General features: G+C 43.4%; 1 protein-coding gene across 2 annotated transcripts in view; it reads left to right on the top strand.

Annotated features, from left to right (window-relative positions):
- The window catches only part of ipcef1 (interaction protein for cytohesin exchange factors 1), a 130156-nt gene that overhangs the window by 91950 nt on the left and 21486 nt on the right, over positions 1-16720 (top strand). For both annotated transcript variants that reach the window (XM_078404713.1, XM_078404714.1), the window contains exons 6-9: positions 905-976; positions 3446-3513; positions 4797-4885; positions 9490-9829. In XM_078404713.1, the coding sequence (XP_078260839.1) occupies positions 905-976; positions 3446-3513; positions 4797-4885; positions 9490-9829 (569 nt within the window). The remainder of the gene's footprint in view (positions 1-904; positions 977-3445; positions 3514-4796; positions 4886-9489; positions 9830-16720) is intronic.

The raw sequence follows: 16720 nt of genomic DNA, 5'->3' as shown, positions 1-16720 counted from the left end.
TGGGCCGAAAGGGCCCGTTTCCACACTGTATCTCTAAACATAAATATAAACATAAACATAAACATAAACATAAACATAAACATAAACATAAACATAAACATAAACATAAACATAAACATAAACATAAACATAAACATAAACATAAACATAAACATAAACATAAACATAAACATAAACATAAACATAAACGTAAACATAAACGTAAACGTAAACGTAAACAGACACATGCCTGCCATCAGAATTAATTTAAGGATGTTCATCGTAAGAAAACACTGTACAATTTTTCTACATGGGAAAAAATAAATGCTTATTTAGATCAACTAAATTTTGGCCAAATATGATGACAATGAAGGGCTTTGTAAAAAAGCAATAAAATTATGACATTTGGAAATTATCAATTTTATCTCAGTTGAAGCAGACCATTTTCTGAAACAGGAATGTTTTTACAAACCATGCTTGTTTTTAGTACAACAAAAGTTCTGGACAAATACTGGAAGTATTTGTTTATTTGACTATCAACAATTTTACAGTAAAATTTGAGCAATTCTTCGTTTAGTGTAGTTTAGTTTAGAGATACAGTGTGGAAACAGGCCCTTCGGCCCATCGAGTTCGCACCGACCAGGGATCCCCGCATATTAACACTATCCTACACACACTCGGGATCATTTACATTTATACCAAGCCAATTAACCTACAAACCTGTACGTCTTTGGAGTGTGGGAGGAAACCGAAGATCTCAGAGAAAACCCACGCAGGTCATGGGGAGAACGTACAAACTCCGTACAGACAGCACCCGTAATCAGGGTCGAACCCGGGTCTCTGGCGCTGTAAGGCAGCAACTCTACCGCTACGCCACCGTGCACAGTTTTAAATTTGTCCCTTTTTTGTCTATTTTCGAATCAAGTGCAATAAAGGCCAGCCACTCGAAACACAAGAGCTTCTACTTTGCTGCAGAGAATGCTGAAGACATGAGCACGTAAGTGTCCTTGGGAGAGGCTGGCTTTAGAGGTCAATGCTGCAGTTTGTTTCATGGTAAACTGAATGTATTTCTCAGTTTACATCTTTTGTTTTGAAATCCAATGTCCGATGTCACCAAATTTCGGATCGTTGGAAAATAAAGAGAAGTAAGTTATGGTGAGGAGATGCTAACTTGTAATCTTACAGATCAGTGAGGAAGAGTGAAGAATGCATAGATCTCTGTTGTAGTGAGATTGTAGTAGAGAGTAAACTGGATGATGATACTTTGTCACAGTGAGATTCTTTGTTTTGCATACACAAGGTATGCAAAGAGTCGCTACGTAAAGGGTGCCGACAACGTTACAAAGTATTCCATTTAGTCCCCTGCTTTGTTCTTTGGTGGCCCCCTCATGCTGGGTCCCCCTTTGTTCTCTCAGCGTTTTCCCCCACGCTGGTTCCCCCTTTGTTCTCGGCAGTCCCCACCCCCCGCCCCCTCCCCTCGCCGGGTCGCTCATTGGTCTTGGCGGCGCGTCCGAACTCCGGCCCCCACCACCGCCCTGTCCTCGACCGCGGCCCCCGTCCTTGGCAAGCGGCCCCTTCCTTGACCGCCGAGGCACACCCTCGACGGCCGACCTCGACCGTCGGTGCCCGTCCTCAACCTCGAAAGCCGGCCCCTTCCTCGTCCGCCGCTGGGTCCTCTCCTGCTGACGGCTCCGCGGCGCAGACACAGAGCCCAGCCGCGGGAACCCACCGCTCGGCTTCTCCACAGCCTCCTGGCAACGTCTGAGGAGGTGACTGTGCAGGGTCAACTCTGATTTCAACACTGGTGAAAAAATTGAATTGAATTGAATTGAATTGAATAACTTTTATTAGCCAAGGAATTGAATTGAATTGAATTGAATTGAATTGAATTGAATTGAATTGAATTGAATTGAATTGAATTGAATTGAATTGAATTGAATTGAATTGAATTGAATTGAATTGAATTGAATTGAATTGAATTGAATTGAATTGAATTGAATTGAATTGAATTGGATACATTTTATTAGCCAAGGAATTGAATTGAATTGAATTGAATTGGATAAATTTTATTAGCCAAGGAATTGAATTGAATTGAATTGAATTGAATTGGATAAATTTTATTAGCCAAGGAATTGAATTGAATTGAATTGGATAAATTTTATTAGCCAAGGAATTGAATTGAATTGAATTGAATTGGATAAATTTTATTAGCCAAGGAATTGAATTGAATTGAATTGGATAAATTTTATAAGCCAAGGAATTGAATTGAATTGAATTGGATAAATTTTATTAGCCAAGGAATTGAATTGAATTGAATTGAATTGGATAAATTTTATTAGCCAAGTATGTATACATACAAGGAATTTGCCTTGGTGCTTTGCTCGCAAGTAACAATATACATACAGTAAACAATTAAGAATGAATTATTATAATTTACACATGTGAAGAATGAAATAAAATACCAGAGCAAAAGGAGGCTGCAGACTTTCGGTTGATAAAGACATAAAGTTACTTTGTAACTTAGTCGGCACCCTTTATGTGGCGACTCTTGGCATACCTTGTGAATGCAAAACAAAGAATCTCAAACAAACAAGAAACAAAGAGAAGAAATGGTGCAGGATACTTTCATAAGATGCATAACGTACAGGTATTTATTCACAAAATGCTGGAGTAACTCAGCAGGTCAGGCAGCATCTAGGAGAGAAGGAATGGGTGATGTTTCGGGTCGAGACCCTTCTTCAGTCTGAAGAAGGGTCTCGACCCGAAACGTCGCCCATTCCTTCTCTGGTATTTTATTTCATTCTTCAGTCTGAAGAAGGGTCTCGACCCGAAACATCACCCATTCCTTCTCTCCTGAGATGCTGCCTGACCTGCTGAGTTACTCCAGCATTTTGTGAATAAATACCTTCGATTTGTACCAGCATCTGCAGTTATTTTCTTACATAACGTACAGGTACATTTGCAATGACTCAGTTTGCCATTTGGACAAAAGGTTTCTTCTAGTATGTCTCTCAAAAGCAGAAATGTCTCTCGAAATATATAAATAATATACATTTTTTTTTTTTTTAAAGAACATAAATCGAAATTAAATAAGTGAGTCCCTTAATGAGTTTATTCTATTACTGTACAAAATACACCAATGGAGCACCAAGCTCTACATCTGAAGACACGTCTCGACCCGAAATGCCACCCATTCCTTCTCTCCAGTGATGCTGCCTGTCCCGCTGAGTTACTCCAGCATTTTGTGTCTGTCATTATCATACATTCGATTTGATTCTTTTATTGTTGAGGCCTGGAAAGAGTGCCAAAGGTTTTCAACTGCACTTTTAAAGATTTGCAAAAATACCTGTATTTCAATAGTGGCAGGTTAACATTTGGGAAAATATTTGGTAGATTCGTTGACCTTGCCCGCTATTTGTTGAATTGAAGATGTACCCAATTGAAGATGTTCTCCTCCTTCTTTCAGATGGATTAACAAACTGGGATTGGCTGCTATTGAGTATGTTCTACCCCCTTCGGAAGCAAAAACAGAAGGTATATGTGCTCTTTTTTAGAGGATAATGATACACTGTAAATGGCTCAATTGTAATTCTGCATTGTCTTTCCGCTGACTGGGTAGCACGCATCAAAAGCTTTTCACTGTCCCTCTGTGCACTTGTCAATAAACTAAACTGAAATGGCCTTCATCAGCCAGGGCGCTGAGTGTAAGAATTGGGATGTCATGTTACAGTTGTGCAAGACGTCAGTGAGGCTGCACTTAGAGATTTGTGCACAGTTTTGTGTACACCTATTACCCTGCAATAGGAAAGGTGTGATTTTTAGATTTAGAGATACAGCGCGGAAACAGGCCCTTCGGCCCACCGGGTCCGCGCCGCCCAGCGATCCCCGCACATTAACACTATCCTACACACCCTAGGGACAATTTTTACATTTACCCAGCCAATTAACCTACATACCCGTACGTCTTTGGAGTGTGGGAGGAAACTGAAGATCTCGTAGAAAACCCACGGGGAGAACGTACAAACTCTGTACAGACGACGCCCGTAGTCAGGATCGAACCTGAGTCTCCGGCGCTGCATTCGCTGTAAGGCAGCAACTCTACCGCTGCGCCACCGTGCCGCCCTGATTAAGCTCTGAGGAGTGTAAAGATACGTTGCCAGGACTTGAGGGTCTGAGTGAGAGGGGGAGGTTGTGCAGGTCTTTATTCCTTGGATTATATTAGACTGAGGGGTGATCTCATAGAGGTGCATGAAATTATGATGGATAAGGTGAATATGTACAGTCTTTTACCCAGGGGAAGGGAATCATGTATTGTCTTTCCACCGGAATAGTCTGGCGTGCTGACCTCTACCGGAATAGTCTGGCGTGCTGACCTCTACCGGAATAGTCTGGCGTGCTGACCTCTACCGGAATAGTCTGGCATGCTGACCTCTACCGGAATAGTCTGGCGTGCTGACCTCTACCCGAATCTGACAAGGGAGGGGCTGTGGTAGTCTGGCGTGCTGACCTCTACCGGACAGAGGCCAGACGACAACTCTCAGACACCTCTTCCTACTTATCCCTGGACCATGACCCCACCGACAAACACCAGACCTTCATCATCAGCACCATCACGGACCTCACCATCTCCGGCGATCTACCCCCCAATGCCTCCAAACTTATAGTTCCCCAGCCCCGCACGGCCCGATTCTACCAATACCTTTCAATCTACCTCGGTACACATACATAATAAACTAAGCTCAACTGGACTCAATATGTTTTATTCTGTTTCCTGATGTCCTAATTTTCTGATGATGGTGAATTCCTTCTGACTGCAGATTGCTGGAGTGAGAGTGAGCACGAAGACTTAGATGTTTCCGTAGAGGCACCAATCTCAGCGCATGTATCGGGACAACTGGAGCAGAATGTAAGTGGCCATTTGCACGCCACGCAGGTCACGGGGAGAACGTACACACTCTGTACGTTTCTGTACGCTGGTTTAAGTATCACAATATGTCTGTAAAGTGGACCACAGAAATACACAGGGCTGGATTCCTCCCACATAGAACAGCAATTGGGCGGAAGGGAAAGATACAGCAGAGAAATAGGCCATTCAGCCCATCGATATGGGCCAAGGACCAAGCACCCACTTACATTCATCCTGATCTCCTCTCCCTACATTCAAGAGTCAAGAGTCAAGAGTGTTTTATTGTCACATGTCCCAGTTCGAATAATTAAATTCTTACTTGCAGCAGCACAACAGAATATGTAAACAATAGACAATAGACAATCCTGGTGACTGAGTGTCTGAACTGGTTCTGGTTTCGCATGAGTCAGGAACTCTAACTGCACGGGTCCATCTGAAATTGGAGCACATAATTTAGACTGGGTCTTTAGCACTTTATGGTTGGTCATTTGGAAGTGCTTTAGACAATAGACAATAGACAATAGACAATAGGTGCAGGAGGAGGCCATTCGGCCCTTCGAGCCAGCACCACCATTCAATGTGATCATGGCTGATCATTCTCAATCAGTACCCCGTTCCTGCCTTCTCCCCATACCCCCTGACTCCGCTATCCTTAAGAGCTCTATCTAGCTCTCTCTTGAAAGCATTCAGAGAATTGGCCTCCACTGCCTTCTGAGGCAGAGAATTCCACAGATTCACAACTCTCTGACTGAAAAAGTTAGTGCACTGTAAACAATATAATAAACAAGAAAAAAAAGTTCATATATATACTCACTCACATATACCCATTTTTACAGATTACATGTATATATGATCTGTCTGAAGAAGGGTCTCGACCTGAAACGTCACCCATTCCTTCTCTCCAGAGATACTGCCTGTACCACTGAGTTACTCCAGCATCTTGTGTCTACCTTCGATTTAAACCAGCATCTGCAGTTCTTTCTTACATACACACGCACACACACATCTATCTATCTATCTATCTATCTATCTATCTATCTATCTATCTATCTATCTATCTATCTATCTATCTATCTATCTATCTATCTATCTATCTATCTATCTATCTATCTATCTATCTATCTATCTATCTATCTATCTATCTATCTATCTATCTATCTATCTATCTATCTATCTATCTATCTATCTATAATCTATCTATATACTTCTCCAACTTCAGATAGCTCCTCTGTCCCTCCCTTCCCCTCCTCCTTCCCAGATCTCCCTCTATCTTCCTGTCTCCACCTATATCCTTCCTTTGTCCCACCCCCGACATCAGTCTGAAGAAGGGTCTCGACCCGAAACGTCACCCATTCCTTCTCTCCCGAGATGCTGCCTGACCTGCTGAGTTACTCCAGCATTTTGTGAATAGATAGATAGATAGATACGCACGCACACATATGTACACATAAAAAACAAACAGTAAAAGTGCAATAATAACACCAATAGTCTATGTAGTTCAGAGCTTTTGTGAGGATGTAATGTTTAATAGCCTGATGGCTGTAAAGAAGAAGCAGTTCCTGACCCTGGACGTTACAGTTTTCAGGCTCCTGTACCTTCTTCCCGATGGCAGGGGTGAAATGAGTGAGTGAGTGGCCAGGGTGGTGTGGGTCCCAACAATATCCCCCAGATTCCACCATGTACCTGCACGCTGGGGACCTTTTCCGGTGGCCACAGGCTCTTGGAAACAGGATCAACCCAAGGGGAGAACGTGCAAACCCCACACAGACAGCCCACCAAGGAGGTCAGTATTGACTCCAGGTCTCTGGTGCTGCGAGGCAGTGTCTCTACTTGCTGGATGAATGAATGAAAACTTTATTGTCACGCGTGACAAGTCACGGTGAAACCCTTTGCTTGCACACCTTGCCAAGGTATGCAATAGTCACCCATAAAGGGCGCTTACAAAGTTACAAATTTCCCTCCCCCGCGCCAGTTCCCCCTTTGCTCCCCAACCCCACCCCACCCCCACGCCCGGTCCTCCATTGTTCCACTAACCAAGCTTACAGCTTTGATCCAAAGGTGTCTCTCTTGAATTTGTTACCACTTATTCAACTTGTCAGAAGTGCCAAAGTGTTTTGCTGACATTTTTAGTTTGAACATGTAAAAACAACTGCAATTTATTTTTCGTAAAGGAAAAGAGTAACCAATTTACATTCAAAGAGCCGACTAAGATTCTTTTTTTTACTGACATGCTAAAGAAGAGCAAGCCAGGTTTTTGGAAATTGTGCCGATATTCCTCCATAGTTTACTTTTGCACATTTATGGCATCATCAGATGCAAAGTGTAAACTCAAACCAAGTCAAACATGATTTCATGATTTGGTGTGTAGGAATGAACTACAGATGCTGGTTTAAATCGAAACATAGAAACATAGAAACATAGAAAATAGGTGCAGGAGTAGACCATTCGGCCCTTCGAGCCTGCACCGCCATTCAATATGATCATGGCTGATCATCCAACTCAGTATCCTGTACCTGCCTTCTCTCCATACCCCCTGATCCCTTTAGCCACAAGGGCCACATCTAACTCCCTCTTAAATATAGCCAATGAACTGGCCTCAACTACCTTCTGTGGTAGAGAATTCCACAGATTCACCACTCTCTGTGTGGAAAAAAACGTTCTCATCTCGGTCCTACAAGACTTCCCCCTTATCCTTAAACTGTGACCCCTTGTTCTGGACTTCCCCAACATCGGGAACAATCTTCCCGCATCTAGCCTGTCCAACCCCTTAAGAATTTTGTAAGTTTCTATAAGATCCCCCCTCAATCTTCTAAATTCCAGCGAAGGTAGACACAAACTCCTGGATTAATTTGTGAAGTTAATATTTTACACAAAAATACGTGGTGTGTTCTTACTCATGAGCACTATTAAATGAACTGGGTTTTAAAAAAAACCAAATTTAGCTACTCCTTCTATTGTAACCACATGAGCAACTTTTAGAATTAGTTCTGCTTACAATTGAATTGGCAGTAGGTTTATTCCATGAATATCTTCAGTTCCTTAGTTGAATTCCTTACTGAGACAAATATGGGAGCTATTTCTATCAGAGCCACTCACTTCATGAACAGATTGCTGAAGTTCGTACTAACCATCAGTGAAAATATCCTGCGCTTTGTATGCAGTGAAATATAAACACAAAAAGCTGCAGTAACAGCGGGACAGGCAGCATCTCTGGAGAGAAGGAATGGGTGACGTTTCAGGAAGAGACCCTTCTTCAGACCGAACGTCTAATATCATGATTTGGTGACATTGGACGTGTTTTAAAAGATGGAATACTGAAAAGAGGACTGAAAGGTTAAGAAAGCTAATGCTTTCACAACAGTAGCAGAAGGAGACGGACAGCTTCCTTGGGGGCGGGGCACTGGTGCTGAGAGTGATTGTGGAGGATGTGTTGTGGCCTACCCTCACAGATTGTGGTCTGTGGGTCAGAAAGTCGAGGATCCAGTGGCAGGGGGGCTGCTGATTCTGCCAAGAGTTGGGAGATGAGTTTGGATGGGATCAGGGTGTCGAAGGTGGAGCTGTAGTCTGACGATAAACAGAAGTCTGACGAAGAGTTAGAGGGAAGGTGTGGGACTGAACTGCAGATGCTGGTTCACACTGAAGATAGTCACAAGAAGGTGGAGTAACTCAGCGGGCCAGGCAGCATCGCTGGAGAGAAGGAATGGGTGATGTTTCAGGTCGGGACCCTTCTTCAGACTCGAAGAGTTAGAGGGGATTGATTGATTGATTGATTGATACACCAAAGATCCAGAGAGGCTTAGACAGGAGAGATCTGGAGAGGATCGTTCCTTTACGGAAAGAATTTTGAACCACTCTTTAAAAATAAGGAATACCGTTTAAGGCAGAGCCAGGTTAAATAAGGTGAGGGTCATAACCACTTTCTCAATATGCAATGAATGCAGAGCATTTGAATAGTTATTCAGGCAGAGGTGGATGCATTCTAGATAAGAGGTACAGCGCGGAAACAGGCCCTTCGGCCCAAAGACCAGCGATCCCCGCGCATTAACACTCCCTACACACATTAGGTAGTATAAGAAAATAACTGCAGATGCCGGTACAAATCAAAGGTATTTATTCACAAAATGCTGGAGTAACTCAGCAGGTCAGGCAGCATCTCAGGAGAGAAGGAATGGGCGACGTTTCGGGTCGAGACCCTTCTTCAGACTGAAGGGATTAGGAATCATTTTACATTTACAACAAGCCAATTAACCTACAAACGTGTGACAATAGACAATAGACAATAGGTGCAGGAGGAGGCCATTCGGAAAGTTGCAATGAGTAGGAAAGATCGCAGAGTTGAGGTTACTATCAGATGAGCCATGGCCCCCTTCCCTGACATCAGTCTGAAGAAGGGTCTCGACCCGAAACATCACCCATTCCTTCTCTCCTGAGATGCTGCCTGACCCGCTGAGTTACTCCAGCATTTTGTGAAATAAATACCTTCGATTTGTACCAGCATCTGCAGTTATTTTCTTACAATTACAGCTTAGATATTTTTAAAAGCACAGATAATGTACATGATTGAGACTAAACTGGGCTTTGCTCTGAATGTCCCAATCTCACAGGCAACTCCACTACAATCTTCGCTCACGCCCAGCGAAACGGTGAATTCTCTTTCATCTCTGGAGAGCACGGCATCTTCCGCGTCAGCATCGGCAGCTTCACTGCAGCAGCACAGCTCCCAGGGAAGGCAATCCTGCCAAGACATTGTCCGCTTGTCACAGACTGACACTGGAAGCCTGTGCTCGACGTCTGACGCACAAGATGGCGCAGGTTCGACGCAGCAGGTCACGGGCGAAAATGCAGAAGACGAGCTGAGCAGGAATACCTCTGGACCAGGAGACCATCGTGCTGCTGCAGGAGAACCCCAGGTCTTGGTTGATGTTCTCAGCACCCGTGAGAAAGGTAAGACTATCAGGCGCGGTTGAATGGCGGAGTAGACGTGATGGGCTGAACGGCCCAATTCATCTCCTATTCCTTATGACCTTATGACTAACCCGTCCTCTAATTTTAATCCCTGAAGATCTTTTGTCTGATCACATCTTTCACATATTGGAAGTAAGATTGAATGTGCACCAGTTGCATCTTAGAAACAATAGATTCAGAATATTAGAACTATTTTAACGATTATTGAGCTATAACAGCCCTTGAGTCAGAGAAACATAGAAACATAGAAAATAGGTGCAGGAGTAGGCCATTCGGCCCTTCGAGCCTGCACCGCCATTCAATATGATCATGGCTGATCATCCAACTCAGTATCCCGTACCTGCCTTCTCTCCATACCCCCTGATCCCTTTAGCCACAAGGGCCACATCTAACTCTCTCTTAAATATAGCCAATGAACTGGCCTCAACTACCTTCTGTGGCAGAGAATTCCACAGATTCACCACTCTCTGTGTGAAAAAAAACTTTCTCATCTCAGTCCTAAAAGACTCCCCCCTTATCCTTAAACTGTGTGACCCCTTGTTCTGGACTTCCCCAACATCGGGAACAATCTTCCCGTATCTAGCCTGTCCAAACCCTTAAGAATTTTGTAAGTTTCTATAAGATCCCCCCCTCAATCTTCTAAATTCCAGCGAGTACAAGCCGACGATACAGTGATACAATGAGTCATACAATGATACAGTGCGGAAACAGGCCTTTCGGCCCAACTCGCCCACACTGGCCAACATGTCCCAGCTACACTCGTCCCAACTGCCAGCATTTGGTCCATATCCCTCCAAACCTGTCCTACCCAAGCCTGCCCAATGTGAATCTTTTGATAGAGTTGAAAATCGCATTGTACCATTGCAGTTTTACATGTGGTGCATGAAAGAATATTTACTCATGGGTGACAGCATGTAGAGGAATGAACTGCAGATGTTGGTTTACCCCGACTATAGACACAAAATGCTGGAGTAACTCAGCAGGTCAGGCAGCATCTCCTGAGAGAAGGAACGGGTGACAGTTCGGATCGAGACTCTTCTTCAGACATGTCAGAAAGAAGAAGAAGAGGTAGAAAAGAAACAGAAAGAAAAGTCCTTTATCCAATACAGAATTCTTTTCATTTCATTTCAATTCCTACAAATAATCACCCTATAATTGTTGGGGGAGTCCAGATCCAGGGGCCACAGTCTAAGAATAAAGGGGAGGCCATTTAAAACTGAGGTGAGAAAAAAACTTTTTCACCCAGAAGGTATTTATTGGAATTTGTGGAATTCTCTGCCACAGAAGGCAGTGGAGGCCAAATCACTGGATGAATTTAAAAGAGAGTTGGATAGAGCTCTAGGGGCTAGCGGAATCGAGGGGTATGGGGAGATGGCAGGCACGGGTTACTGATTGTGGATGATCTGCCATGATCACAATGAATGGCGGTGCTGGCTCGAAGGGCCAAATGGCCTCCTCCTGCACCTATTTTCTATGTTTCTATGACAATATGTACAGTTAGTTTAACTTACCAAAACATTGTCTTGGAGGAGTGCTTTCATCCACATTACCAGTAAGAATGCCAAAGCTTTATTTCCTTTTGCATTCTGCATGACTAACCGGCACATGATAATGAGTGGGGCAGATGCATAATCCCCTGTTTCAATGGTAGGAAAGGTTTACAAATGAATAAAAACTAAAATGTCATTTAAAAGGAGCTAGAGTTATTTAGAAACCTAAAGTGGTACTTTTGATATGATTCACTGCCACTGTAGATGGTGACAAAGTATTGATTTAAGGCTACAGCAGTATTATGAACACATCTTCACGATGCTGGTTTGTAGCAGTTACTACAGAACATTTAAAGAATTAACAGGGTTTATTATGAATGATTGAAATAGGTCTGGATGTTGTTCATTTTAATGACATAAATGAGAGGGAATACCGTAGACTATTTGCATAATCTTAATCCCAAAATGTTGCTTATATATCTTTGCAAAATTAAAACTATTAAAGTTACAATGGAATAAGACATGTTTACTACCACATTGGTACCTAATTGGCTGCATCTCTTCAAATTTGTAGACTGAGATCTTCTATAATTTGTGTTTTATTGAAATGGCAATTATTTAGAGTGAGATTAAAATTGTTTCACCTTTTGGACGGCACGGTGGCGCAGCGGTAGAGTTGCTGCCTTACAGCGAATGCAGCGCCGGAGACCCGGGTTCGATCCCGACTACGGGCGCTGTCTGTTTGTACGTTCTCCCCATGACCTACGTGGGTTTTCTCCGAGATCTTCGGTTTCCTCCCACACTCCAAAGGCGTACAGGTTTGTAGGTCAATTGGCTTGGTAAATGTTAAAAAAATGGTCCCCAGTGGGTGTAGGATAGTGTTAATGTGCGGGGATCGCTGGTCGGCGCGGACCCGGTGGGCCGATATGGCCTGTTTCCGCGCTGTATATCTAAAGTAAACTAAACTAAACTAAACTTTCCATTTTTGTTGTGTGAAGAGAAGCCAGCAGGGGTAGACTTCCTACCATCACATCTCTGGCCCCTTCCCCGCACGAACTAAACATTAAACATGTTACCAATTTAAAGGTGTGTGTTTTTGTAGCAAGGCAAAAGCAAATAAAATATTTAGTGATCAGTTAGATTTAGATTTTTTTTTTAGATTTAGAGATACAGCGCGGAAACAGGCCCTTCGGCCCACCGAGTCCGCGCCGCCCAGCGATCCCCGCACATTAACACTATCCTACACACACTAGGGACAATTTTTACATATTACCCAGTTAATTAACCTACATACCTGTACGTCTTTGGAGTGTGGGAGGAAAACGATCTCGGAGAAAACCCACGCAGGTCACGGGGAGAACGTACAAACTCCATACAGACGGCGCCCGTAGTCAGGATCGAACCTGAGTCTCCGGCGCTGCATTCGCTGTAAGGCAGCAACTCTACCGCTGCGCCACCGTGCTGTATGAAGTATGAACTTCTGCAACCTGTTCATGAAGTGACTGGCTCTGTTAGAAATAGCTCCCTCACTTGTAGCAGGAAGGAATTAAACTAAGGAACTGAAGATATCCATGGAATAAACCTACTGCCAATTCGACTGTAAGCAGAACTAATTCTAAAAGTTGCTCATGTGGTTACAATAGAAAGAGTATCTAAATTTGGGATTTTTTAAACCCCCAGTTAATTTAATAGTGCTAGTGAGGAAGAACACATCATGTATCTTTGTATAAAATATCACGAACAGTATGACCATTTTTCTTTCTTCTTCCAGGATAACTATGGCCTTAACTATTTTAAGTTTTGAGTCATAGGGTTGTACAGGGCCGAAACAGGCCCTTCAACCCCATCTCAACCATAGTGACCCAGTTGCTTTCCTGAGCCAGTCCCATTTGTCTGCATTTGGCCCTTATCCCTTTATACCTTTTCAATCCGTGAACCTGTCCAATTCCCTATTAAAGGTACGTTCCCCCCCCCCCCCCGTGACCGCATGTGTTTTCTCTGTGATCTTTGGTTTCCTCCCACGCTCCAAAGAGGTACATGTTTGTAGGTTAATTGCTTGGTGATGTACGCGTAAATTGTCCTCGGTGTGTGTGTAGGATGGTGTTAATGTGCGGGGATCGCTGGTCGGTTCAGACGCGGTGGGCTGAAGGGCCTGTTTTCACACCGTATCTCCAAACTAAACGAAACCAAAAGCGGTAAGAGGATCAAGAACCAAAGTGCACAGAAAGAGGTTGATTGACCAAGGAAGTATAACCCAAGGAAAAACATTTTAACGCGGTAACGGGCAGGGATGGGAATTCACTGCTCGTTAGGTGAAGGGATTTGATTCAACCATGACATCCAGAAGTGAACTGAATAGCCATCCAGACGGGAAAACAATTGATGGTCTATTGGGAGAGAGCTGGAAAGTGGATTAGCTGCATTTTATTCGACGGAGCCGATTCAATCAGCTCCTTCCACGCGGAGATCCTTCTGTGTTACTTGGTTACGGTGGCCGCATTCATTAGCTGCATAGTTTAGTTCGGTTACAGTGAAAAGCTCTTGTTGCATGCTAACCAGTCAGCGGAAAGACAAAACATGATTACAATCGAGCCATCTTCATAGATACATGATAACGGTCTATCTTCGAGCCATCTTCATAGATACATGATAACGGTCTATAGTTTAGTGCAAGGTAAAGCCAGTAAAGTCTGGTCAAAGTCACCAAAGAGGTAGATCGCAGTTCAGCAACGGTCTCTGGTTGTGGTTCAGCTAATATTGTGCAAATATTAGTCTGCTAATTGGGGACATCCATGAAGCACAACATAAGACTGTAAACTGGGATTGTTTTACTCTCTAATTATCTCAAAAGGATGTTAATGTCCTTGTTCAATACATGTTCCTTTAATCGTTTCAAAGGTAGTCTGTGAAAGCACCAGTGAGTCACGATCAGTTACAACTCATAAAGTTATTCCACATCAAAACCGCAATTGGAATTGCTTGATTCAATCGGTGCAATCTTCTCACTTCTTTCTCTTTTTTAGTTTAGTTTGAGTTTAGATTTAGAGATACAGCGCGGAAACAGGCCCTTCGGCCCACCGGGTCCGCACCGACCAGCGATCCCCGCACATTAACACTATCCTACACCCACCAGGGACAATTTTAACATTTACCAAGCCAATTAACCTACAAACCTGTACGTCTTTGGAGTGTGGGAGGAAACCGAAGATCTCTGGGAAAACCCAAGCTGGTGACGGGGAGAACGTACAAACTCCGTACAGACGGCGCCCGTAGTCGGGATCGAACCCGGGTCTCTGGCGCTGCATTCGCTGTAAGGCAGCAACTCTACCACTGCGCCACCGTGCCGTACAAAGGTAAAGTTTTCTTACCTTTGGCATTTCTGTTTAAACCTGTAAACAGGTTTTTTTTAAAAAAATTCAACACAAGTTCCGAAACATATCTGAGGACCGAGAAGAATCTATCTTTCCCAGAAGAAAGCATTATGATTTTTTTTTAAATCTCAACATGTGATAGCATTTAATTGAGAAGACGTAAGCAAACGGCTGGAAGTTCCCATCACAAATAGTTAATTTTTCCCAACACAAATGACATGATAAATCCTTTCATAATATTCAGATTGTACAAATTGCACTTTATTCCATTGGAATTCACAAAACAGAAGACAGACACAAAACTCTGGAGTGACCCAGCGGGACAGGCAGCATCTCCGGATAGAATGGGTGACGTTTTGGGTCGAGACTCTTCTTCAGACTGAAGAATTCTGCCCATATGACCCTTTTACCACTTTTAGTCTGAAGAAGGGTTTCGACCCGAAACGTCACCCATTCCTTCTCTCCAGAGATGCTGCCTGACCCGTTGAGTCGCTCCAGCATTTTGTGCCTACCTTCGATGTAGACAATAGATAATAGGTGCAGGAGGAGGCCATTCGGCCATTCGAGCCAGCACCGCCATTCAATGTGATCATGGCTGATCATTCTCAATCAGTACCCCGTTCCTGCCTTCTCCCCATACCCCCTGACTCCGCTATCCTTAAGAGCTCTATCTAACCAGTTAAGTTTACTGGTCTCACACTTAACGAACACACAAAATGGTTAACACAAAATTCAGATCACAATCGGTATGACAACAACAAGGCCCCATCGGGAAGTTAATCATTTGCAAGAGTTCTCGACTTCGTGGTGGTTAAGTGGGACGTGCTGGTTATTGCAGGCAGACCTGTTGGTATTTCTCAAGAAAGGATGAGCCATTGCTGCGTACATATTTCCACAAAGTATTATTCACATGCATTTCAATCTTTAAGAAATTACAGAGCAACAATGTCCCCAAAACAAATTCAGTGGCTGTAAAGCTGCACTGGCTGAAGTTCTCCCTGTTACCGCGTGAGTTTTCTATGGGTGCACCAGTTTCCTCCCACATTCCAAAATGCTTGGATCTCTAAACGATAAAATCAATATAAAGTGTAGGAAGGAACAGCAGATGCTGGGTTTACATCGACGATAGGCCACAAAATGCTGACGTAACTCAGCTGAACAGGCAGCATCTCTGGAGAGAAGGATTAGGTGGAATGAAGGTCACCCATTCGTCCTATCCAGAGATGATGCCTGTCCCGCTGAGTTATGTCAGCATTTTGTCGTCTAAAATCGATATAAATCCTTGTTCTTTTTTTTGTAATGAACAGTAACCACAAAATGCTTTACTCCCTTCCACAGCTGGCAAGCTGGCCCCAATCCATTACTTCATTTTCCATTGCATGCTGCAGGCATTTTGGATTTTCAGTCCTATTATTATGTTGGCCTGTCTGTTCCTTCTTCGATTTCCATTCCTATTGAAGTGTGGCTGCATTTTGCTTCTGAGACTTCAGTTTACTGGTCCCATCTCCTTCTAATACACTTTGTCAATGGTGAGCAGCAATTAAGTAGATGCAGCAGAAAAAGCTTAAGCACTTCCACTATTTTAGATACTACCCGCAAATTATAATCGCAAAATAAAGCCCAGAAACATTAACATATCAGTCAAGTGGAAATAATAGCATGTCACGAATGGCATGTTGGCCTTCATAACGAGAGGATTTCAGTATAGGAGCAAAGAGGTCCTTCTGCAGTTGTACAGGGCCCTGGTGAGACCACATCTGGAGTATTGTGTGCAGTTTTGGTCTCCTAATTTGACGAAGGACATCCTTGCTATTGAAGCAGTGGTAGCAGCGTAGGTTCACTAGGTTAATCCCCGGGATGGCGGGACTGTCATATGAGAAAAGATTGGAAAGACTGGGCCTGTATTCACTGGAATTTAGAAGGATGAGAGGGGATCTTATAGAAACTTTAAAAATATAAAAGGGCTAGATGCAGGAAAAATGTTCCCAATGTTGGGGGAGTCCAGAACC

The sequence above is a fragment of the Rhinoraja longicauda genome, chromosome 9, assembly GCF_053455715.1.
Source record: "Rhinoraja longicauda isolate Sanriku21f chromosome 9, sRhiLon1.1, whole genome shotgun sequence".
Taxonomy (NCBI): domain Eukaryota; kingdom Metazoa; phylum Chordata; class Chondrichthyes; order Rajiformes; family Arhynchobatidae; genus Rhinoraja; species Rhinoraja longicauda.
Note: the sequence above shows the minus strand (reverse complement) of the source record. Positions and strands in the feature narration are given on the sequence as shown.